This window comes from Maylandia zebra, linkage group LG6 (genome assembly GCF_041146795.1).
Source record: "Maylandia zebra isolate NMK-2024a linkage group LG6, Mzebra_GT3a, whole genome shotgun sequence".
NCBI classification, from domain to species: domain Eukaryota; kingdom Metazoa; phylum Chordata; class Actinopteri; order Cichliformes; family Cichlidae; genus Maylandia; species Maylandia zebra.
The window spans coordinates 22,297,099-22,323,677 of NC_135172.1; the positions used below are offsets into that span (position 1 = coordinate 22,297,099).

At 42.1% G+C, this 26,579-nt stretch overlaps 1 protein-coding gene across 1 annotated transcript; it reads right to left on the reverse strand.

Annotated features, from left to right (window-relative positions):
• Positions 1-5,901: 5,901 nt before the first annotated feature.
• smox (spermine oxidase) lies at positions 5,902-22,450 on the reverse strand. Its single transcript, XM_004549456.5, has 7 exons — positions 22,291-22,450; positions 15,133-15,367; positions 13,046-13,272; positions 10,618-10,791; positions 8,720-9,440; positions 7,229-7,389; positions 5,902-6,444 (listed from the first exon to the last, which is right to left on the reverse strand). The coding sequence occupies exons 2-7, from the start codon at positions 15,338-15,340 to the stop codon at positions 6,292-6,294; spliced, it is 1,644 nt and encodes a 547-aa protein (XP_004549513.3). The 5' UTR covers positions 15,341-15,367; positions 22,291-22,450; the 3' UTR covers positions 5,902-6,291.
• Positions 22,451-26,579: the final 4,129 nt, after the last annotated feature.

Genomic DNA, 26,579 nt, shown 5'->3' on the forward strand with positions numbered 1-26,579 from the left:
ATATGACTATGTAGTAGAAAATCCTTCAAAACAGAAAGATCACGGTTGGAAGACCTTACAGTACCTAGACCTAGACTCACAGGCCACTTTATTATCTACACCTTGCTAGAAACCAAAGGTGCTCTGTTGGATTGAGATGTGGGGACTGTGGAGGCCATTTGAGTACTGTGAACTCTTCATCATGTTAAAAAACGCAGTTTGAGATGATTTGAGCTTTGTGACACGGTGTGTTATCAGAAGATGACTACACTGTGGTCATGAAGGGATGGACATCAGCAGCAATACTCTCATAGGCTGTAGTGTTTAAATGATGCTCAGTTGGTACATTTCTGGGCATGATGCACGTGACTGTATTAAATCCACCCCAAAATCAAATTTTACCATCTATTTTCTATAAAAATGTCATTCATTATTGTAAAATTAGAAATCTGTGACTTAAATTGATAAGGAACACCCGATGATGTGACTTGTCAACGTGTGCATACTTTTGAAAAGAAAAAAAGAAATGAAATAAAAGCACCGTCCCCACATGTAATGAGCCACTCAAAACAGCAGAGCAGATCACTTTAGCCTTGGCCTGGAAAGATGTAGCTGAATGGTTAAATCCTCTCTCTCTTCAGCCTCACGTGTTCCCTGCTGGACCGGGACTCCTGCCAGAACTTTGTCCCCATGTTTCCTCTCTGCTTTCTTACAGTCTGAATGAAGGAGGAGGAGGCTGAGTACGCTGCACACGGAGAACAAAGTTTCAGCTTTGCTGCCTCTTACACACAAACAATTTCCCAGCACAGACTTTTTTTCTTTTTTCTCTTTAGCTTTTGATTTTATTACTATAGTATGGTATAATCTCATATTTCAGAAGGTTAAGGAAAACATAAAAACACAACAAATAATAATAATTTAAGGATATTTTATTGAAAGTGAAAATGGTACAAATATTCTGGAGCCGTTCCTACAACAGCTAAATCATAATGATATATTATTTCTTAAAGAAAATAATGAAAATGGAACAATCACAACTTCTTATTGAAAGGTTATTGAAGCATGCAAAGCAGTGGCAGGAAACTTTGTGTGTGTGGGACTTGCATGCATTTCCCACGCTTACTGAAATGGCAGCGCAGGTGCTTTAATGCTCTCATGAGCCCCGAAACATCTCTCTTTTAACCCCTGTTTTAGTAAAAAACAATTTAAAAACACCACAATCTACTATAATAAAAACAAGAAACTGAAAGGTCAACAAACATGAAAATCAAAACTTCGAACACCACAATAACAGTAAAATTGCCACAGAAACCATTATGTAAACAAACTGAGGACAAAAACTAAGGATATTTGTGTTTGGTTTTTATTTCTTTGTTGTCCCAAAGCTTCTTGCAATAAATCCTATACCGTTGGAAAACCTGTTTACTTCCACTAAATGTTACCACATTTGTAAGCAAAATGCATTTGTGGGTTGAGCCCATGAAAAGCTCCCCAAATCTTCTCTGCCAATGCTGAACAGCTTATTCATGCTTGGTGTCCGTATTTATTGGAGGATTGGAAGTCTAAAGTAACAAGAGGGTACTGGCAATTTAACAGTTTATTCATTTAACACAGAGAGGCCTCAACAGCATGTGGAAGACACAACTGTCTGCCACCTCCTTGTCACCACCTTGGTCACACACTGCTGTGGGATGGGATCCCATTCTTCTTCCCCCATTTGCCGCAAGTCAGCCAGTGTGGTTGTACTGGTAACTCTAGCCCAAACTGCATGCCCACCCTAATCCAACAAGTGTTAGTGAGGTTGAGATCAGGACTGCAGGCAGTCATCTGTCTTCTCCACTCCCAAACTTAACGTAGTCTCTGATAAACCCCACTCTGTGGGGCGAGCATTGTCATGTCGGTGGACTGAGTTCAGTCATAGTGTGTTGAGATATGGGACTGCTGCTGGTTGCAGAATCTCATCAATATCTCTGCATTGAGGTTGGCTTCAATGATGACGAGCCTTGCTTTTCCATCACGGTAAAAGCTGTTAGCATATCAGTGAAGCAATCAGCATAGTGCTCTCCGAGCCTTCTCCACACACAAACACACAAAATCCCCCGGCTCATGCTTTGTGTATTTTCATCCATTTTCTTCCACTTATCCTTATCAGGGTCAGAGGTGCAGCTGGAGCCTATCCCAGCTACCGCAGGGCGAGAGGCGGGGTACAACCTAGACAGATCCAGGTCTGTTGCAGGGCTAACAGGCAGACACTCGCATTTACACCTATGGTCAGTTTAGAATCACCACTGAACCTAACCCCACTAACTGCATGTGTTTGGACTGTGGGAGGAAGCTGGAAGTGAACCCACGCAGACAAAGGAAGAACATGCAAACTCCACACAGGCCAGATGGTGAATTTGAACCTTGTTCTTTCTTGCTGTGAGACAGCAGTGCTAACCACCGCGCTGCTCTTTATGTATTGTACTTCTAGTTTCAATTCTGTTAAGTGGAAGAAGTGAAAGCAATTACTAACATCCTGTTGCAAAGGGAAGCAGAGAGCAGCAGGCAGTGGAGTTGACACAGGCATATGTGTTTTTCAAAAGTTTAGTCTCTGCTAGAGTGCCTGATGATCCAGCCCAAACTATAAGCGTTCAAGCCTAATCCTAAAAGCAGAGAGCACGTCTACTTTTGCCACAGCATTCTGGATGAATGTTTTTCAGGGAGCTTTTACAGCAACGTGATATAATAATGAATAACAGTAGTCAAGCCTAGAAGTAATACAAGCATGAACTAACCTTTCAATATGAGGAAGTGTGTTTCTATTTTAGCGGTATTTCCCAAATATAAGGTGTTGGTCTCTACATGCTATTGTGGCACACATTCCCAACTGTCAGCTAGAATACCACATAACAGCTCCACAAGTAGGGAGGAAGGAAAGCACAATATACATGCATGTAATATAAATTAAGCTAACAGGTGATAAAAAGTAGATATATTGGTAATCTTTAAATGTATTTACTTACAAATCCTAGCTTTAGCTGATCTATTAAGTGCCCCACGTACAGGTAAATATACAGTTAATTGCATAATATTGAAAAAGGAAGAAGGGTTTCACTCATTTTTAATTACAAACCCACTCAGGGGTTTTCCACCTCTGCTTAGATGGGCTGAAAGTTGCCCAGAGGCTTGGTGCCAATTCACAAAAGATCAAGGTTGAATATTTATTCTGCCTCTTGCTCAAATTAAAAGACGATAGGAACAGGAGGAACTCATTTTCTCACACCGAGCCATCCATCGATCCAGCACATACATCAGACATCATTCACAAGCGACGCTTCGAGCTCAGTGCAGAAAAACACAGGTGTATAATGTATAAACCATTACTGCCTTTCTCTGAGGGATTGTCCTGACATTGTGTGCCTGCATGCTCACAGAGAGGCATTGAAGTGAGTCATTGTTAATGCTTTTAATGGTTTTCCTGCAGTTACAAGCAGAAAGTCTGTTGTGAAGGCCAAACCGCTGATGACTTCTGAAACGTGTTCTGGGAACTGCAGCTGAGCAGCAGGTCACCTTTGTTCAAATTCAAATACATTTAAGCAGCAAACGTGCACAAATATCAACACTATTATTAGATACCAGGAATTACGACTATCTAGTTTTATATATGGGCCTTTCGACTTTGTAATTTTACTGCTTTTACATTTTTCCAAGATTTGGGGAATGCATTGAAATGTTGTTTTGAATGTGTGCGTGATGGTCTTTGTGGATTGCACTGAGTGAGAACAGAATGCACCCCATGCTAGAGAACAGACATCTTTTCTCAGTCGTGAATTAAAGCTCCCTTTTTTTTCTGTGTGGCAGTACGAATTGTTCCACCTTGAAAGGAGCAATAACAGCGACTTCAGTCAGGCTCTGTCTGCACTTGCCCACACAGTAATGAGACGAGGTCTAATCAGACAAAGTGAAAACACCTGTGTGGGTGGCCCGTGACCATTTAGAGGCTTTAGTTCCCAAACAGTTTAAACACAAAATTAAAGAGCCTACACGGGTCGTCTGTTCATCTTCGGGGGGCGCGCCGTGTCCCTCAGCACTGACACGTTAAACTCTTGGATGCACGTCATTCTCACGTTTGAACTTGAGTCTATTCTCCTTCTCGTTCACCATCTGACGCTGCTTGATTTTCATATCTGGCAGCAAGTTTACATCACGAAGATGGATCTGTGTCCTTGCTGCTTATGTGGTCGTCAGTCTGTGCTTCAGCTGTTTCCCATAAGAGCCGAGCTGCCTGTAGGGTGCAGATTCGCAACCCTCAAATTATCTCGTCTCTGTGCTTTAACCCTGTAATGCCAAATGTTTGATGCATGGATTTCTGTGAGTTTTTGAGACTAAGAAGTTTTGGGGCATATAGGAAAATAAAAAAGAAGTGTCTGGGTTGAAAAAGAGACATTGAGGCAAAAATCTGAAACACATACTGTTTGCAATACTTTGGAAATCAGGTAAAAGTCTCTGTGCAGAACTGATATGTAGTACTGTAGGCTTCTTTCGGCTGCTTCCTTAATGTGGCTTAAATAAAGCTGACCACAACTACAGATCTGCAGCCTAAGTAGATTTTAATTGGAAACTTCCAACCAAACATGTGATCAGTAATGGATTCTGGGTAACCATTCGTGACATGGTGCTTGTCAGGGTGCACCGATTTATCCTTAAAGCACAGAGGGGCAATTTTGAGTTACTTTCCTCTGCAGTTATTTTTTGTGCCGGTCTTGGAGTTCTCTAATTATATGTGAATGTTTTAATAAAATAAAACACTTTTCTGAACCATTTATCAATTCTGTGAGATTAATTCTGAACAATCTACAAGCAACTGAAACAAATAATGCACTGAACTGACGTCTGCCTGCCAGACTCCACATAAGTTATTTTCTTCCATGCTCTATAAAGTCCAACAGTTAGCGTGTTTGTTGACATGGCTAGCATAAATTGGTGAAAGTCAATGTTGTGAACTTTTCCCCTTAAAGCTTCCCATATTCAGTGTTGGAAAAGCCACTTACTCTTTCCCCTAATGAAAAATAGCCTAAATGTTAAAAAACTTTTTTTTAAATGAAAAATTTAGTCATTTTAGCTCTCCTGATGTGATGAAACTTTTGTTGCTGACACATCCCATTTCTCAGTCTTTTAATATCCAATTTTGGTCAGCATGTGTGAATCGGTCTTCTGCTGCTTGTGGTGCATCTTGAGATGCTCTGCTGCATACCTCAGTTCTAACCAGTAGTTATTTGAGTTAATATTACCCCCCACTTAACATTAAAGCAGTCTGGCCATTCTCCTCTTACATTAATAAGGCACCTTTCCTCAGAACTGCCTCTCACTGGACATTTTCTTTTTCAGAGCATTCTTTGTAATACTTTAAAACATTTTTTTAAGTAGTTCCCTTAAATTTTTGAGTAAAATTCTAGCTGCTCATCAGTTTCTAAAATACTCAGACCTGCCTATTTGGCACCAACAATCGCGACAGATTCAGACCTACCATGCCTGAATCATGCAGTTGCTGTCATGCGATTAGCTGGTTAGATTTGTGTGTTAACAAGCGGTGAGGGTTTGTAGTTAAAGAGGGCTTGTTTTCATACGACCACCTGACTCTGGAAAATGATGATCGGTGGGGCGTAAACACAGAATTTAAAACCCGTTTTCATTTGTTGTTAATTGAAACCTTCCCTGGTCTTTTCCGTCTCTGATTAAGAGGATTGACAGTGTTGTCCAACAGAAGTGGAGGCTGGGCTGAGGCCTGTTCTAACACCATCTGTCACTTTGGAGCCTTTTTCCTCTTCTTTCCACGTGCACCACTTTGTGCTCCCTCTCACTCAAAATAATGAGAACATCTGCACATCCACTGGTGTGTTTAATAAATTTAATGAATCAAGAAAACAAAACAAAACCGTATTAAATGATGATAAAACTTTTATTTTGTTAAAACCTTCGATTTTTTTTGTTTAGTATTTTCATTATTTTCGAAATAACATAGCATTACGTACAGAAGGCACTTACAAAAACAAGTTAAATTACAGATGCTGTTATTATAAACATTAAATTACTGATTAAAAAAAGAATGATAAAGAAATGAAATGACAGCACCATTGGCAACTTCTGAACAGTACATCTCAAATAAAAATTTAGCATGATTCAAATCTACAGTACAATAGAAACAAAAGTCATTTGTTACAGGTGTAATAATGCCCGAGCTATGCTTTTAAGTATAACTTAATCATCAGGATGAAAAGCTTCAACTCAACAGGTTTGTATTTTTTTCACTAGTCAGAGGTTCATTTATTTTTATATATTAGGCTTCGTGGTTTCCGCGCTGTTCAAGTCCTGGTAAATCTCCATCAGGCGAGTGGCCTCTCTCTGCCCTGATAGCAAAGCACCATGGGTAGTGGAATAGTATTTTCTGTGGGTGGCCTCTCCAGCAAACAGGACCTGTAAGGGCTGAGCAAAGAGGGGAGGAGAGGAAACCAGAGAGGGAACAAAAATGAGATTCAATCACGATCCATCAATGTCATCATGTTGGTTTTTTCTGTTTCTCCTGAGGCACTCGCTCCTATTTCACTCCCTTGTTAGTGCTCCACATGTAGGAGGCTACAGAAACTTTCCTGAGGGCTCGGGATTTCACTTTGCCAGGGTTGTACACTTCAGCAGAAGGGGGTCATGCCGTTCCTTCAGCAGTGTCAAGTGAACACACGGATCCTCCACCCCCACACTCCTAGCCCCTTCTCCCTTTCACCCAGAATGCATCGAGTTTCATGGTCTAGACTTTTGGCCTGCAATCAGCACTTCGGACCCTCCTGACACCAGCTGTATTCGCTCTGCACCAGCTGGGCTCTGACATGTATGTGATGACGCGGCCACACTGGGCACATGATCTCTGAGTGTGGCCGAAGGTTGTAAACAAACCATGAGGGCAAAAACACTGCCATCCCAAACGTCTACACTCAGAACAGTTCAGCTTCTAAGTAAAAAATATAAGATTTCAAACTATAAAATAATCAGTAAAACATTTTCTAGAAAGGGAACTGTGGAAATAATTATAAAGAAAAAGTGTAAAGTCAACATACAGTATATGGATAAAAGTGGTAAAATGGTCAATAGACTGGCACTTACATGGCACTGTTCTACTCAAAGAGTTTGTGTAGTGCATTAAAAAAAAAAGGATGTCTACTAATCAATAAATGACAACTAAATATCTAGCAACTGTAATGTAAGCAGTTCTTACTGGAGCCTTGGTGCTATTGGCATAAGGTAGTGGCATGGCCAGCTTTTCACAGTCCGCACCACTGGATCCGACTCTGGTGAAGGAGTAGGAGCCTCGGATGTACGGGTTGCTGCCCCATGAGGAGCGCAGGATGCGCCGGGGCTTTGGAATGTCGGGGTTCCCTGGAGATGGACGAAAGGGTGGAAAGACAAAGGAGTCAGCTGAGATAAAAAGACAATGACAGTCAGCAAGTCGACAATAGCTGCTCTTATTATCCGTCTCAGCTCTCACTGTGGCAGATCCAACATGTTTAGGAGCTACCATGTCAGTGGGTTAGGATGCTAAGATTTAAAAACCATCCCTAAAACAACAAAAGCAGAGAACAATAACTGATGGTTGACATTTCATGAGCCACCATCATCATCAGGTGTGAAAGAAAGAAATGTCTGTACAACAATTTCAAAGCAACTCCAAGTTGTTGAGATGTTTTTCAGATACCTCTAAAATGGTAAAATTATATGAAAGACCAGCAGCTAACCTGGACTAGCTTTTACACTTGGATGTTTAATCTGCCAACACAAATCAACTTGTGACTGTGTGCGAGCAGAGAGGCACCAGTGAGTGATGCAATTAAGCAAACAGCTGAAGGGATTAAACCACGCTGACCTAAATGAGGAGTGACTGTATGTGTTTGGCTTCTCTGTGCAAATTACAGTCCACTGACCTTATCATGAAGTGACAGTAAGTGTCTCTGTGACCTACTTCTGAGGTAGAATATAATCCAAGACCTTTCCTCTCTGCACTTCTTACCTTATGCAAGTTGCCAAACAGTAGTGCGTGTTACATTTTAGCTTCCAGTCACTTTGAAGCAGTTAGTCAGCCTTCTGTTTTTTCCCCAGTTGCGCAAGATGTGACGTGCATCATGTAACTGGTAGCAGCAAGTACTGGATTGTTTGTGTATGTATAAAAGAAGGGATGGTTAAAAATCCCAGTGACAATAAATGACTCTCTGCCTTGTGCAACATCAGCTCTCTGAGCGGTGACACGAGACTGGTAAGCTGCTGTTCACCGAACACAAAGAAGGCACCAGAGTCATTCAGCGGTATTATCTCTCAGCCTTTCTTTGCAGAAAAAAAAAAGGTGCTTACATCACAGCTGAAAGGTGACATCATTTCCTTTCTATGAAGTACAATGACCCAACCTTAATCATAGTACAAATGAGTCACTGAACTCACAGCCTCAGACTGAACCGTGTTAGTTTTAGATGACTGATTCTTAGTGAAGGCTTCACTAGAATTAAAGAAGGAGGTTACAGCTGAATTTGCCTGGTTTATTAAATCCACAGAAGTGAAGATTATAAAAGTAGAGATCTCTTATTTGTCCTCAATAGTTCTTTGTTAGTTAAACTAGATCCTATTTTAAATGCAGTTTTAAAAAGTCATAAGAATAGCATATCTTGTTATGAGCGTAAAACTGTCCAAGCTCTATACATCTGCGTCTACATGCCCTCACCTGTAAAGCGCCTCAGCAGCTCAGTGCAGGTCTCGGCCACCGTTTCGTCATCGCAGCGCTCCATGTACAGCGCCTCCTGCCCACAGATCCAGCCGCTCAGCATGTAGCCGTAGCGCTCAGGTGGATAGAGGACATCAAAGCTACAGATTTTTTTGTACCACAGCTCCTCGGGGTAGGCCAGCTGCTCCAGTTGGGCCTCGTCCTCCCACACAAATTGGATGCTGTTACACTCGGGGCTCCAGAAGGGCTCCTCAAACTCCAAGAATATCTTGTCGGTGGTGCTGATGCCCAACTTCTCGATGGCGAGGACCTTGTCCTCGGGAAGAGAGGGCGAGAACATGGCTTCGTGGTTTTGCTTCAGCACGCCCAGAGAGGTCGTCACGATCACGTGGTCGGCCATGATCCACTCCTCATCCTCGCACTCCACGCTGACAGGGTGACCCCGCATCACAGGCTGGCTGCTGTGGTTGTTTTCATTGTGGTTGTCGTCGCTGCTCTTAGTGATCACCTCCTGATGCTGGGCTGAGTAGTTCCAGTGGATGCAGCGCACCGGCTTGCGAAGGCAGATGGTGTGGGAGGGGATGTCCTGGGCCAGGAGCTCCATGATCTTCATAAAACCTTCAGGGATGACATAATGTGCCCCGGGGATCTCCGTCCACTCACCAAACTCACTCAGGGACACCTCGTCCATACTGGGAGAACTGCTTTCACAACTTTCCACCTGAAACATGATGCAACATCAACATAGAGGATCGGGTGTCACTAAAGTAGCAATGCTAACATTCAAAATCAAACCTCTGCAGCCATTAAAGTATTTACTGCGTGTCAGCAAGTCATCTCTGCAGCTACTGCACTCAACAAATCAGCATGAATTAACTAGTTTAAACATACTGGGAATACACAGGGTTTAGAGGACAGCTACACCTGCTTCTGGCTCATTAGCTGGTGAACCAGTATGGCAGCAGTTACCTAATGTTTGCCATTTGCTTCCCTGCTGCGTTTCTCCACATGCACTCACTTTATATTCACTTTGAAATATAAAGTTATACAGGCTATAACTTCAGTTCTATGAGGATGTACCTAGGCCACTAATGAGCTAGGTTAGCATAGCTTTGCTTGTACTACTTGCAGGGTTGATAGAAAATTAATGTTTTCAACAACTATGTGAGGCGACAGTCAATCAAGATCTATTTGTCTATCTAGTTGTGGTCAAGTAAATCTCCCTAGGGGACACATGACACACTGGGACTGTTATGCCATGTTATTGACTTCATCCCTTTATGAGCTAATTGGCGACAGAAGAGGATGGTAACAAAAGAGGAAGATGGAGGCAGAGGATCTGCTACTGCGATGCGACCGTTAATGGCAGCAGGTTAAAGTAACAGTCCCAGATTCTCATGTAGTCTCTAGGAAAATGAATCGCTCAGCCCAATTAAAACAATCCAGGGTGATCACTAAGCAGTATCCTGAGAGGTGGACTATGCAGGCTCACATTAAACTGGAAAATGTGATCATTGCTGTGACTTGTCACCCCAATTTAACTGATTAAAGTGAATTACAGGCAGCTAGCCCATGCTAAATGCTAACCACAGCAATGTTAGCCTACTTTATGAATGAAAGATTAGGGTTGCTATGGCAATCATACCAGACAGATGCCCCATTCCCATGTAAATGACGTATGTTAGCAAGATTGTTTTTATTTATCTGCAAGTTGTACTTACGCCGCTCACTGTGCCTTTTTTTTTTTTAAATTTATAATATTTATTTGTCCATTGATAGCTACATGGATTATAGGCAGCGATAAGGAAACAAACCAAAGCTTCGGGGTTCATGAGTATCAGTTATTTTCTAGGACTCCAAATTTACAAATGTTTGTCTTCAAACGAAACAACGCACACCTTGAGGTACTGCTGTAGCATGGACAGTTTGACTTTCTTGGTGCTGTCAGAGTCATCAGGATCCAACATGATCTTCTTGCGGACCACGTCTCGTGTAAAAACGCCAACGCTGTTCTGGCTCTCAGCACAGACGGGTTTCCCGTTCTTGAAGAACTCCTGAGTCAGCTCGTACACCTAAACGAGAGCAAAAGGCAAGGAACGATGTAAAGAAAGCAGGGCATTGTGAAATGAGGAACTAAAAGAAACCAATTTATTTCAGTCCAGGCCAGATTTCTGTACTTGCAGGACTAAACACTGGCATCATGGCGAAACACTACAGACAGAACAAGTTACAACACATTACAGGCCGGTAAAAAGCAGAACAAAGACAGCGGTAAAGGACACTATGAAGAAATGCTGGTGTGCTGACAAAATGTGCTTCCACAATGTTGATTATGAACCATTTCCTAGAAAGAACAGCCAGTAAGGACCACATCAGTTATGCATCAACATGTATTGAGTCAAAACATAACAGCGCAAAGCTGTTGTCTCGACTTCCAGTTAATGAATCCCTGACTTTCCGAATGCAGCCCATGTACTGGAGTTTAGACAGTTCAGGTTGAATGTTACGCTTGGGCCTAAGTACAAATGGTTCCAACTGACTTCCTGACTCTACCTCACCTTCCCAACCCCCAAATTCCCCTTGTGCCTGATGGTTTCTTGCTTGATTGCATGTGTGTTGGTCATTTTCTTAGCTCTGATCTCTCTCCCAGCTCTGTTTTAAATCAGCATGTGCACAATGCTGAGCTATTTGCTGACTGTTACAAACTACTTTTCGTTTCGCTCAAGGAATAATCACTGAACCACACCCGTTTTCACACCTTGGCTCATGTGATTAGGTAGAGGATCATCAGGGGGTCCCTTTTGTCCCTCTTTTTTTTTTTGGGGGGGGGGGGGGGGGGGGATACTCCCACAGGGTTTAAAGGTAGAAAAGCCAAATGGCTGCTCTCTGGGACTCTAACTTTAAATCTGGGACTCTCCACCATTTGACCCTAGAACTAAAGAAGCTTCTCGGATGAGAGGTGAAACATCTTCAAGCAACCTAAAGAAGTCCAGACGCTTTTCTTTCCAAGCTCCTTAAATCACTGAAGTTATTTTTGTTTTCATTGCTTGTGACATTTTTCTTTTTTGCTGGCTGCAGGTGCTGTGAGTGTAAACTGACAGGAGCACTGATCTGAATTTGGCTTTTATTAAATTCTGATTTTTGACATTTCATAGTGATTTTCTAGTGAAAAATGAAGGTTGATTTAACTTGATATACAATAAAAAAAACCTTTTAGATTGCTGCATAAATATATTACAAGTGAATGAATAAGACCTAACAGCTAATAGAGAGAGAATAATTAAACTATACCACATAAATATTAAACATATTCAACTTTATTCATTAAGGAAACAACTCAATATTACACATGTGAAAGGGACAGTAACCAATGCTGAACCTCAAGGAGAAACCCAGCACAGGGCATAAGAAGCAACCTTCATATGACACGGACCATAATCATTAAGGGTGACAGAGTGTTCACCCCTGTCCACATCACTCCTCAGCCTGGGCTGGATGATATCACAGTACACCGTGTGGTAAAAGGGAAGTGATCCTGTGCAACTTTGCGGGCCGCAAAGTTGCACAGGATCACTTCCCTTTCAAAGTCAAACCAATTTTTTATACGCATCACAAATACCAAGAGAGCTTGTGCAATCAAATGTGCATCAAAGCATGCACTATATTCACAAGAGCTGGAAAACTGGAGTGATTTGAACAGCATAGACTCATTTCACTGTAAGAGGACAATTCACCACAAATCTTCAGGTTTTAAAATAATGTAAAGCTCTTTTTTCTGCTCATATCTGCGAAGCTGTAAAATTCAGATTCGTCACTGCACAGATGCTGAAAAGAAAAATGTGTGTGTGCTGCTATACCTTCTCTCTGTAAGTGCTTTTCCAGATGTGACCTACTTAAACAACAACTTACACAACAGTAAAAAAAAAAAGAAAAAGAAAAAGTAATGAGCGTGAGAAGACTTGCTACAGTAAAATCACCTTGCTCACTACAATAATTTATTGAAGCTGTTCCAGCCTGTTTTTCCATGTCTGCACAAATGCGTTGCTCTTGTGCATCACTTAATCCACATTCTTATTAATCCAGCCTAACATATTCTGGATTTAAAATCATGGATTACAGCTAGAACAAAGTGAGCCTGCACAGTGAGTTTTTTCAATGGTTACTGCTGACCTTATATAATCTGGCTACTGCCGACAATATGTGGCAAAATTTCACTTGCATATTGAGTTGTTATGCAGGTTGAACATCCAGCATCTCTGTTCGTGCACACTTCCATTTTTGCATGCTGATGTGTGCATCCAATTGTGCGCAAATGTGTCCCCTCACCTCATTGTACAGGTCACTGAACTCTTCCACCAGGTCCTTGGGGATCCTCTTCCCGACATTGGTCTGGTAGTGAGCCACACCGTTCTTGGTGTACAGGCTGATGCGTCCCACACTCCTCTCCCCATCTGTGGTGTGTTCAAGCAGCCCGTTGTCCTCCGCCAGGTGGTATACTGGGTTCCCATTGGCACCATGGATCCAGGTAGCGCCAAGCTCCAAAGTTGCTTTTCCTGTAGTACAGAAAAATCAATAGAGATTAATTTAAAGAACACAGGGTCTCCTAAGTGCCCCTGAGTGATGCAGTATATACGGTCTTCTTGGCTCAAGCACAATCACTCTGGAGTTTTGGGTAATTATAGAGTTCAAAAGTAGGTCAACGCAATTAAAATACCAAAGCTAAAGCCCCAGTGGAATACCATGAATTTTCTTTTCTGAGGATAATAGCATCAAACCCACTGTATGCGTTCACTTTTTGATAAAACGACAGAAGTAACCACACGCACTCAAGCACACAAACACAGCACCTAACATATAGACTTACGTGTAACCGAATGCGTGCATGTTTTTTACATGTGGCTCCTTTTATGCGCACAGAGCCAGGCTCTTTTTATTAACCGCTCGTTTGTTCTTGCCAGTTAGAAGAATTCATCATGGTGGAAATCAGTGGAAGGCTAAATTTTTCTTGCCTAAGACTCACAGTTCAGTTGATTTTGTAAGATAATCACAACAACGTCACTAAAATATGTAGAAATACATTTGAGGAAGTGCGGTTTTTGGCATATTCAGGAAATCCTGATTGTGCGACTGTATGACTGATTAACAGCACAGTTTAACTGAAACTAACCAATCAAAGTTAAAAACTGACCATATGTCAAATATTGTCTTCTTGGGAAAACCTCAGCAGATTTTAAACTGTTACCTGGAAATTTTTTTTACCTAAATAGGGCAAAATTATTAACTTAGTTTTTCTGGCATAAAATTCAAAACCTTTTCTGTACAGTTATTGGGTTCATAAGGGGCCTTATGCAGGTCTGTATGTTTAAAATAAGATCAATAAGACGCTGCTAAGACGAACATGGCTAGGTCAGTTTACCTAATTAGCACATTTTGTTTAACAGTGAAGTGAAGTGGCTTCCTAAAGCTAGTAGCTAGCTACCTACAGAAACCATTTTGCAAGTTTTTGTGTTTTATTCATTCATCAAATTTTTTTTAAGCTTTTGGGCTTCATCCATAAAGATGGACGTAGCTTCCAGGTATGACAGGTGAAGTCAGTGCTGAAGTGCCTTATGGCATTTACACGGTCATCAGGCAAGGACCTTTGAGCAAACAGCCGCGTAACTACAGGGGCTGTTTGGCTATTGGCTCAGTTACTAGCTTCAGATTACATATAATAAAACATTTTGTAAATTATTTTCATTCTAAATGCCTTCTTGGGTCAGGACTGTGTGCATTTAGTGAACAATAAGACGGCAGCAGCGAAAATGCTCAGCTCACCATAACAGGACTTCATTTACGTGTGAGTGACGAGATGGTGGCTACGCCCAACTATTTTATTCACCGTTTATGTGAAGTTAAGCTAGATGCCCTCATATTTTAGCTAACAGATAAAACTGAAATCCATTTAAAAGTGCAACATGTAGCAATTTTCATATATTAAAACAGTTTGTAATGATCTGTTAGCTAATGCTAATTTAGTTGCTCATGCTGATAAACAGCCAGCTTTCTAATGTTGTCTTGAGTGGATAAAGTTGATTCAATCACACTCTCGGGGCTGATAAATTGCTGTTTTCCAATATCTTTAACAGCCAACTTAGACTCTTAATCACACTCGTGTGGGTAATGTGACTTCTTATTAACCAAACAAAATCAAAACAGAGAAGCTTTCCAAACGACTTAACCAGTGACCTCGTCCATGATCCATTCAAATGATTGCCAGTAAGCACAATGGTTTTCTAGAGACTTTGCCCCATCGTATAATATAACTTGACATAGAACTTCATGATTTAATCAACTGGAGATCTCCATTCTACCCGTTAACCCAATTAGTGTGTGATGCTAATTTTTGGGTTAAGACAGAAAAATCCTCCCACCGTGCTGAACGCTCTGAACTCTCCCGCCGATGTGGTCCGATGCCTCTAGGACAGAGACATCAGTGAAGCCGTTTTTCAGTAGGATCTTAGTTGCGGCCAGGCCAGCCAAGCCAGCTCCAATCACTACTATTCGAGGCTGCCGATGAATACGTAGGCCGCTACTAAGAGGATCATCAGTGCTGTCTGAGGAAATTTCACAACTTTGCATGCCGTCCAAACTCCTCTGCAATGAAGGCTGGGGACAGAGCAAAGAACAAGAACCAAGTTACAAATGATGACACTGACAGGAGGGTGACAAATACACATGTAAAACTCAGAAACTCCACATTATGTAGTTTTGCTATGTATAGGAAAGGTTAGGGAAACTACTGAGAGTGCATTTTTTACTTGACACTGGAACCTTTAGAGCAAAACTACCCAAGAGGACAATAAAGTCTAAAGCTATTTAACTCAAATTTGCTATGTACATGTAAAACAAGTGTAACAGCAACACAACATGTGTATATCTGTGCGTGCGTGTGTTCGTAAAGTGCCAATTTGCTCAGAGGTTCTACATCAAGAAAGATCAGCTTTAAGTCTGTCAAACTCTTAGCTTCCAAAACCCTGTTTTTAGAGCCTGCGGCGACTATCCATGTGATGATTTCAGTTTGAGGACTTTTCGAAACCCAAAACATTTACAGGTGTGCCCTGCACATCTGTGCTGTTGGCTGCCTGACAAACGTATTGCCTGGGCATGACTTCACCACCCTCAGGACGATGACAGAAAAAAGTGGCAGGGTTTGTTAAAGGCAGTTACCTTGGAGAGGAATTGATGATAAATATAAAAAAAGACATATAAAAAGAATGGAATTTAAATTCTCTCTCACCAGTTTCACCTACAGAATAACAAGAATAACAAGGACGTGGTGAAAATAAGATAATAAAATGATCTTGTTCAGCGAATGTAGCATACACAAGACGATGATTTATTCACACTACCCAACCAAACCAGAACTTTTTGACCAGTAGACCTCAAACCAGAGTCAAATCTGGGCCTCTTTGGTGCTCTGCTTGTTGGTCTAAGTATGTTCTTGTTTTAACACAAAAATAAAGCCACACACAACCTATTTTACAACTGGTAAGTCCTGCTTATTGGCATTCCTGTGAATATAACCAACATTTACAGCTGTGTTTATACCTGTGATTAACTTAATGCCATGCGGCTAATGTTCTGCCTTCCCATAGTGTGTCTGTTTATTATTAAGCACAAGGCCAAATTAGAAGCGATGAGACAACCCTGTTATTTCCATCAGAGAATAGACTATACAAAGGCACAAAAGCAAACCCTTGCTCATTTCTTGCCAGAGTCCCTCTAATTTAACTGAAACTGCTCAGAGACACCGTGACTGTGAAGACATAACACACAGACGACCTTGTTGTTCAGCCACACAAGGCTGTTCGCTATCGATGTATGGACAGCTGTGGATGAGTGTGGGAAACAGCACGGAGGACATTCCTGAACGTCACTACAAACTAACACTGTAGTTCCTTATGGGAGATATATCGGTCAAAAGTTATCACCATTATATGATAACGTTTAGGTCTGTTTTCCTACTCCTGACTTGTACAAGCATCAGCATAATGTCTTCTGAGGTAACCCATATCCTGCCCCCACACACACACACACACACACACACACACACACACACACACACACACACACACACACACACACACACACACACACACACACACACACACACACACACACACATATATATTTGTTACCACAGCAACACCGGGGAGAGTTCAGTACATAATATACTGTTTAGAAAATAGACAGAGTTTCGTTTAGCTTGAGGCCACCCAACTGAAAGACGTACACGCACTCTGCAGACCGCAAAAAGACATAACTGTGACACACAATAGGCCTCTGCACAGATATTAAACTTTGACTTGATTTTGGAGGGTTTTTTTGAGGAACTGTGTTGTAAGAAAGTTGTGAGCAGTGATAGTTCAGTTGCAAGATCAGCTGATCAAAGAACAAAAAGGCTGTCAGAGAGGAAACCACAAGCTTTGACAGAACATCTGTACGAGAAACGCTCGTATCCGACGGCTGAAACAGATGTGCGTTAAACCCTCAAATCTGCCCGTCAGTACATGACATGTGGCCTGACTTCATGATCCTCCTCGTGAATACAGGTCAGACTTCCTGGATTTGTAGAACAGGGGCTTCTTCCAATATTTACTATGTTTGAGGGGTTCTTTTTTCAGCAATGTTTCAAATCACGGAGCAACACTGTGAATAAAATAATTTTCTTCTTATTTTCCTCTCCCCCGTGGATGATGTTTATTTGTTTTGCTGGAATTTACAGATTTAGACTATAAACTGTATATAAAGACGGATGCAGCTGCCACGACATCACCCACTGACACCGTCCTGCCTAGAAGCTGAGCTTTTGCCCGCTGCTATCTGGGTTTTTTTTTTTTTTTTTTGAAAATGGGTGTGATTGGCATAGCAAACTGAGATACACCCCACAATCTTATGACAGCGACTTCTAAATCACAAGATAAGCTCGCCATAACGCTTATGCTTCTTTATTGTCCTTTGAGATGCTGGAGACCATAAAGCAATTAGAAAAGTACAGGGTGTATCAAAAAGAAACATCTGATTTCAAAGTGCTTTAATTCTGCAGTCGTTCACTGGTAACAATCGAAATACGTACTGTTAGAAAAACAGGATTTGGGATTTTCACGTGTTTTGAAATCAGATGATTGTCACACTCACAATTCCCAATCTGACGAGTGCAGGTTCGAGGCACATTTACATTGGTTTTACTTTTCAGACCAAGAAGCTATGTCTATCTTTTCTATACACTCTGTAAACTGGAACAATATTGTGTATCCATTAGGGCTGCCACGATTTGTCGACTAGTCACGATTACGTCGACTATCAAAATCGTCGACGACTGATTTAATAGTCGACGTGTCGTTTGAAGCTTTGTAAGATCGCAAAAGACGCAGGAATAATAGCAGGATTTAAGAGTGTAATAACGGACTGAAACAGAAGATGGCAGCACAGCATGTACAAGGATGCCAGCTGCCGTTAAACCCCGAAGAAGAAGCAGCTGTGTCCCAGAATTCATAGCGCGGCCCAGCTTAGTTTCCAACAATGGCGGTAGCTAGTTAGTCTTAATATTACTCTTATTATTCTTTCTGGGTCACAAAATAAACGTTTAACATATTTTCAGGCGAGAATGTAGCTGTGTAAACCTCAAATATCGGCTCAGTTTATCAGGACACCACATATTTTCAAAAGCGCTCCGACGTTTTCGGAGACGTCTGTTACCCACCAGCTCGATAGCTAGCCGGGGGCTAGGTCACTAGCACCGTGAGAACACCGGACTCCCGGCAAATTGTTTTCAAACCCACCGCCGTCTTTCGCGACTCAGGTTAAATATATATGAGTCACTTAGATAAATTAAAAATGTTGTTGTTTGGCTTTTTTTTTTTTTTTTTTTTTTTTTAGTATTTTATTTGTTCCTGAGTAAATCGGTTTGGCTGAGATTAAAGTTATAGTTTTTACACAGCTGAATAAACGTCAAGCAGACAGCTGATCATCAGAAGTGTGAGATGCTGGAGAATATACTCCGGTGTCCTGTTATATTTTAGATAGCAAGGAGTTTATTAAACTTTACCAAAACAATCTGCAAATTTCATTAAAATTGAATAAACTATCATCTTGTCTTTATTTTTAGTTAGCACCTTAAAAGCTTAAAGCTGTAAGCTAATGATAGTTATATAAGAGCAGATGCTGCTGGTGCAATAAGCTGTAGTTTTACGTCCAGTGGATGATGATCTGATTAGTCGACTAAATCGCATAAATAATCGGTGACTAGTCGACTATCAAAATAATCGTTTGTGGCAGCCCTAGTATCCATGGACACATAATCTATTGATTTTCTCAAACTGTATTATTACTAACATATAAGAATATTAAGCGGTTAATCCATGCACAACGCTCGACTGACTCCATTCTCCATTAGCACTTGTGAACAAGCTACCAATTAAAACACTGAATCGCATCTTTGTAAGTATTAAATGAGTTTCAGTTTTGCCTTTTTCTCTGAAACTAATCCCAGCCATGAATGCTTTGAGCTGAGAAATGTTCCATTTACTCTCTGCACACAGAAACAACAACAACAAGAAAACAGTTTTAACAATGACACCAATCATCAGTTACATTCCCAGAATCTAAAATTGAAATATGAATTCAGCATCAACATGAATGGACTAATTCACAGGCTTTAAAAGAGGTTGGTGTTAGTCTGCTCTATGTATTTCTGGAACAATAATATATTCATGAAGGACTCAAAAATGTTTTTTTTTTGGTTTTTTCAGTTTTTTAAAACCCAGTCGGGAACTACCATGTCTCTTTGCTCTGCTGCTTCAAAGGCAGTTTGTTTAAGAATGTGGTGTACAAATGCGTTTTTGTGGCATTATGTGATTTTGATTTTTTTTAAATTCTGCAGCTGTTAAGTTTGAACATCACACAGGAAACTGATTTGTGGCAGAAAACAAAACACAATGACAACAACAGAAAAGAGAAAAGGATGCTGGTGAGCTATTAGTTGGGTACCTTTTGGTTTATATCCTGCAGCCCATTGCCTCTGATCATATGTATGTATGTGCAAAACCTTTTAAGCTAAATTCTTTATTTCACATGATGCAAATGTGTATGATGTTAAACTAGTTTCTACGGATGAATTACGCAAGCGTTTCCTCAGACACAGTCCACAGAAAACACAAGTAACTACGTGAATCATCTCCAGCAACCAATAAAGACCCACCTTCATGTGTGACTTGTACTTACTGTTTACATTATGATAAATGCCTCAGCTTCTCTGACCACCACTTTGGAGGAGACGCACATTAACACGCTGACCTTGTGTCAGCACTTTCCAATGTTGTATATGACAACATTGTGACAGTCCCAGTTGTTAATTTTTCAGAAATGCTTTCTATCTACCCTCTATATTCCAGAACTGGGACTTTACAGGCATTGTCTCCCCCCTCCCCACTTCTCCACACACTCGGACTAAGACACTCAGACGTGGGGGAACTTGTGCCTAAAACAAGATCCCAAACCAGGTTTAGGCCATGTTGGAAATCATGTAAGGTTCATTTTCTTCTTTGTGCTGAAATGTAAGTGCAACATACCCATCTAGAATAACTCTGATGAAATCTGGCTTGACCTACAAAAGAAATCCTATTTCACTGTTAAAATTCACCTGAACGGATGATGATCTAATTGATGGAAAGCATTTAATCTCTCTCTCACACACACACACACACACACACACACACACACACACACACACACACACACACACACACACTGAACTGACAGATTGCGCATCACTCCGTGGTAGCATGTAATTCTATGGCTGGGTAATACACTCGCCACATGTCACCGCACCAGGCTTTACACCACTAGAGCAGATTAATGTGTGGCTTGGCCTTGGGTAGATAGATGGCTGAGGGTGGGGTGGAGTGAGGAGAATAGACGGGGAGGGGAGGGGGTAGGGCTACCATTGACCTAGAAATAGCAATTTACAGTACAGTGTGCGTGCTGGTGGACTTGTCAAGTTGCAGGGCGAGTCTTGGGCTGGAATGTCTTAAATCACTGAGTCTGAGCTCATTCGTGGCTCTCATCTTTACTGCTTTCCTCTCCGCTTTAATTGTGAACACAGCCCTTTCCAGCTGTGTCCACACTCACATCTGCATTTCCTCTTTTGGTCCCATGCGAGTAGTAGCATGGAAATGGACATTTCTAAATCCTTACATGAAAAAAGATGGGGGAAGAAAAATGCAGGGTAGTCGGGCGGGGGGTGTTGCCAAAGGCCAGACATTCCACACTTCTCTCCCATCTCTACATTTCCCAAGCTGGGAGGAAGGACCGGAGGCACCCCGCTCACAAAGACATAAACACTCCACCGACGTGCCCCTTTATACACCACACTGTTCTTCTCCAAATGCAGATAAAGAGGAGAGCCGTGCCCTAAGATGCTGCTGCATCCAATAATTAACGAAATCAATTAGAGATGCACAAAGAGGGTATACAAATGACCACTGATAGAGTCAAAGCATAAAATTCACAAATCAGAAAACATGTAAAGCGAGAAAACCAATTAAAGGTATTTTAAGCTATATTTGTAGGAAATCACGACAGAGGTTAACAACGGGTTTTGTTTTTGGGGTTGTCGAGCTGTAAAAATCCCCTTGATTTACATATAACATTTTTACCTGCAAGGACAACTTTATTTATTAAATCATTTTCATGGATTCATTGATAATTTATTATTTTTTTTTTAAAAAAAGAAGGGGAGTACGAGAAAGTGAGAAGCTGATAAAATAGAACTCATCAATAAGTAAATGATTAAGAATAAAATTAATTAGGTCTAGAAAAAAATCCGATAAACTGAAGATAACGAGTTCAAAGATCATTAGAAAAGCAGCAGAGCAGAGAGAAGGTAAAAAATCTGTGGAAATCAGACTGTTTGATTCCCTGGTGGATATCCTGCTTGGATCAGCTGGAGTACAAGCCTCCCCCTGCCACGTATAGCTCAGCTGTGATGCCAAAGTGGCAGCAGTTTGAAACAAAGCAAACTCCGTTACTGCGTTACTTTAACTAATTATCTATGAAAGACAACACGTGATGGTGAGAACAACAACAAACATACAACACCTGAAGGCACCTCAAAGCGGACATTTAGCGAGAAGCAAAAACCCACCTTATTCCAGCCTGAGCACTTTGTCCCGACACACACACACACACACACACACACACACACACACACACACACACAGAGAGAGAGAGAGAGAGAAAGACCTGCGATACATCAACTAACATCTGATGTGCTCGTCCACCGGCGAGCTTAAACACAGGCAGCAGTGCCCGTTCATATTTTCTCAACACAAACAAGTGGGTCACGTTTTGTGTGTACGGTTGCCTTCAGGACCCCCTGAGCTGTCACAGTGTTTCCACAGATAACAGAGCCTCTTTCCACCCCCTTACGTTAACAATTAAAATCACGGCGGTCCTCTTTACCGTCCCACTGCTGAATAATAACTTGTCAAATATGTCAGTTTTTTCCCTTTAGTAGAAGAGCTGGTTACCTGACTCTCTTGGTCTTTAGCTGTAAAACCTCAGAGCGCTCCGTTTTCCTTTGTGCCGTTTTTTCCTCAGACCGGCTGCGCTTTGTATTTATGCCTGGAAACCAGAAGGAGCCAGTTTTTCCGTGGCGCTGCCTCCTCATTAATAATGCAGCAGGAGCGATGACGACAGACCTGCCCCCCGCTCCGCCTGTGCCCATAGAGCTGTGGGCTGTACAGACAGCACACACATGCTCATCTATTCAGACAGACATTCGGGTAACGTTGCGTTCCGCGTCATTTTACTTGGTTCATGTGTGTTATTTTTGACCGTGTAGTAGTCGTCTTTTTTACTAAGACCTCCGTAAATCACGTTGTGATTGGTTTCTTGTCTTAAAGAGAGCTATATAAATAGATTTTACTTACATGCATCTGATGGATAGTGTATGATTTCAATCATCAGGATCTGCACAGCCCTGTTATAATGGAAGTTTTTTTGTGATGTAAAAAAAGACACCAATATCTATCTATACTGTCAGGATATGACTGTGTTCAAAATAAACAATCAGATTCAAATTCATGTTAAATAGTAGTCAGAACACACCTGCCACCAGTGTGGCTGATTAAAGTCAAAGATCAGCTGTCCTGAGACTTTTCTGACTTTACTTGGTTGCATCTTACAAAGAGCTTACAAAGCATTGCTGAAAGATATGGTATCAGTCAGGAGAAGGGTGCAAATGATATTCTAAGGCATTAGATACGGTATACTGTGTGAGATAGTGAAGACAGTCGTCTAAAAGTGGAGAAAATATGGTGTAACAGTGAAAATAATCATTAAAACATGAACAGTTTGCCCCAGAGTCACATAATCAGACCTGGGCTTTGCACGGCCCCTGGGTCACATCCAGCCCTTTGGTTATTGTACCCTAGACACCTTAGTTACTCATATTTGTATGTGGGTTAACAAATGAGTTTGAGATTATGGAGTTGGCACCAATGCACTCACTGAAAGGTTCCTGGAGATAACTGCATGCTTGAACAGACAGGGACAAATGGGTAGATGTTACAACCGATGGCTATCCAAATCTGACAGAGAAAATTTGAGCCAAAATTGGTTTTGGTGTTCTACACCAAGATTTGTTGCATTTTGCTGTTGATGAAATTTTGTCATAAACATATGAGTTAACTTCATGGGGGTCAGAGCACCAAGTCACAGTGTGTTGGACTTTGGAGGGGCATGAGACTGAACACAGTGACATAGGCCACCACACAGCTACCATAACAGTGGTATTTATCCACATGTGTCTGATCAATTGTCTGTCTCGCGTCAGCTGTGTTACATGTGATTTCTTTCGCCATGTGTCTGATGACCTGTGTTACATGTGATTTTTTTTTTTATCTAAATCTTTTAAATGTTGGCTGAACTGCAATTTTAAAAAAGTTATTCGTAAAGAGGGAAGTCTTACATAAAGGATGCTGAATGACCTTCAGCACAACAATCCAAAGCATGCTTTCAAATCATGAAAAGAATGGCGTCACCAGAACAAGGCTAACACCAAGACCTGGATCCAGTAGAAATATCTGTGAGGCTGTGAGAAGAGGGCTGTGCACAGGAGATGCCCTCACAGTCTGACAGATCTGGAGCGCTTTTAACACGGGAGAGTGGGCAAGTGTGGCTAAATGAAGACAGTCTGAATGCTCTATTAAAATGAAATAGTACTTCAACAGTATTAGTTTAAGGATGTGCCCATCGACATAACCAGGCTGTTGTAGTTTTAACTCATAGAAAAATTATTTTATTTTTGTAGTTTTAATCACAGCTTGGCTGATGAGGCTTTGATGGATGTGTTTATTGAGACTAATTTTGTGCCCTCCATGTAATAAAATGCTGAGAGCATCAGTACAAATTTTCAATTTGTATTCAGGTCTGGGCCTTTAGTTGAACCAGGCCTGAAGGTTCAGTGTAAAAATTTACTGTTATCTGTAAGTGTTCATAACTTTGGCTTTTTTTTTTAAATATATTGTATATTTTTCACAGAGCTGGATTCATTGTACATAATGAACAATCCAGAGTAGGAATAGCAGTTTAAAATTTATTTGAGATTTTGCACCGTGTGTGTACAATAGGCCAGCCAGTTCGCAGAACTCATGAACGGAGCCACATCTGCGGAGTAAGATATCAGCATACTGCTGCCGTTTAGCCAATGAGCGGTGAGGCAACCCATTCTCTTCGCCAATCAGAAGACACAATTCTACCTCATCACTACGCACACGTCGACGCAGAGAGTTCGGTCGGAGCTGCAGGTGGGAAGAGTCAGCAGAGTTTACTCACCGTGTGGATTTTCGTTCCTTCTAATGCTGTTAGCGGTGTGCGTCCATGAGACTAAACCACACCATCACTCACCACACGGCATATAGCATTTTACAGTCTGTTAAATCCCCTCACTCACATTATGGATGTGTGCTTCGGATTCTTGCTAAATAAATGAGTGAACGACAGATACCTGAGTGGCAGTGGATTTTGTGGATATGCCATCTGTTCTTATCGGACAACCCTGTTGAGATTGTGGATTCTTAGAGTCAGCACCTTATCATCTACATCAGTCATAGTCAGGAGGTCAAGTCCATCCCACTTACAGTGACCTCCTCCATTACATGGTCCTTCGAGCCGGATTTACAGTTTCACAGGCAAGATGGCTTTCTCATCCACTCCTCGTCCTCGTCGCGATGGTCATCGGCCTCGTTACCTCGATGACTTCTTGGTGCAGTTGCCGAGGAGATCACTACCACAGGTGCATGTGTCGCACAACCAGTCCCCTGATGACCATGGGGCACATCCCAACACCTCAGCCACTCCAGCTGACCAGACTTCTCAGCATGGCACCTCAGACGTGGTATTATCAGTACTGAGAGAAATGCAGGAAGATAATAATCAGCTCAGACGAGAGGTTCAGACTCTGCTTGGTGCCCTCTCTCTCCGGTCCTCAGCCCTCCAGACGTCACCAGCTCCCCAACCTTCTGCATTAGGCCCCCGTACCCAGGACCAGAGGCAGTCCTTGTGGACTGATTCCATGCCTCAGTCTCCTCATCCTGACCATGCCTCCAGACACTACCCACACACGGTACGTTCCTTTCACATACCAGAGGATGACATACAGGATTTACCTTGGCCAGAGGCATCACTTCCACTTGATCCTCAGAGTGCTGAGCCATTCCCTGTTCCACCACCTCCGGTATCAGAAATTCCTGCTAGTGCAGCAGCCTCAGGTCCTTTCAGATGTACGTCACCTTATCAGTACAGTCAACTTCCTGTGACTGAACAGGTCGGGAAAATTAACGTGAAGGACGAGTATGGGCCTGGAGCATGTGTGAAGAGGCAGGTCACCCCTGAATATGCAGAGCCATACACCTTTCAGCGCCAACAACCAGAAAGCTTCTGGGAGATGACTGGGGACCCGCCTCGCTGGCCGCCAACTGATTCCAAAGCCTGGAGGAAATATGGTCAGCACGAACCTCTACCAAGTACAGAGACCGTGTACCGGGGACCAACACCACACATTCCATACTTCACGTCTGATGACCCCAGCCAGTTCGCTCGTTTGCGAATGGCCCTTGACAATATCCTGCCTCACGATGCAACTGAACGTTTCAAGTACCAGATCCTAGTCGATCACCTCAAGTTGGAAGACGCCCTCCTTATTGCCGATTCCTACAGCAATAGTCGCTATCCATACAGCCAGACCATGTCATCCCTGATAGAGCTGTATGGTCAACCTCACAAACTTGCCCTGCAGCGGATCACTGACGTGTTGTCAGAGTCTCCGGTGCGAAGTGGTGACAGCCGAGCGTTCCGTCTTTTCGCCCTGAAAGTGAGGGCTCTTGTGGGAATGTTAGAACAGCTTGGGAAAGAGGGGAGAGCAGAACTAGAGTGTGGGTCACACGTCACCAGACTGCTGTCCAAACTGCCACACAGTCTTCGAGCGCAGTTTAAGCGGTTCATCAATCCTCTTCAGACACCCATCCCAACCTTAGCAGATTTGGCAGAGTGGCTTGAATATGAAGTCCGCATCCAAGATGATGATGTGTATTTCCATCATCATCAGCAACCTCGAGAGCCACGTGTGGATCGTGGGAAGGGTGCCAGACCCAAGCAGAGATCTGCAGCGGCAACCACAACCGTCTTATTGGGCTACGACCCTCCTGCTAAAGGCCCAGAGCCTCCAAAACAGGCATCACGTCCAGTTTCCAAATTGGGGAAGCCAAAGAAATTCTGCCCCTTCTGTAATAATCTTCAGCACTATTTCAATCAGTGC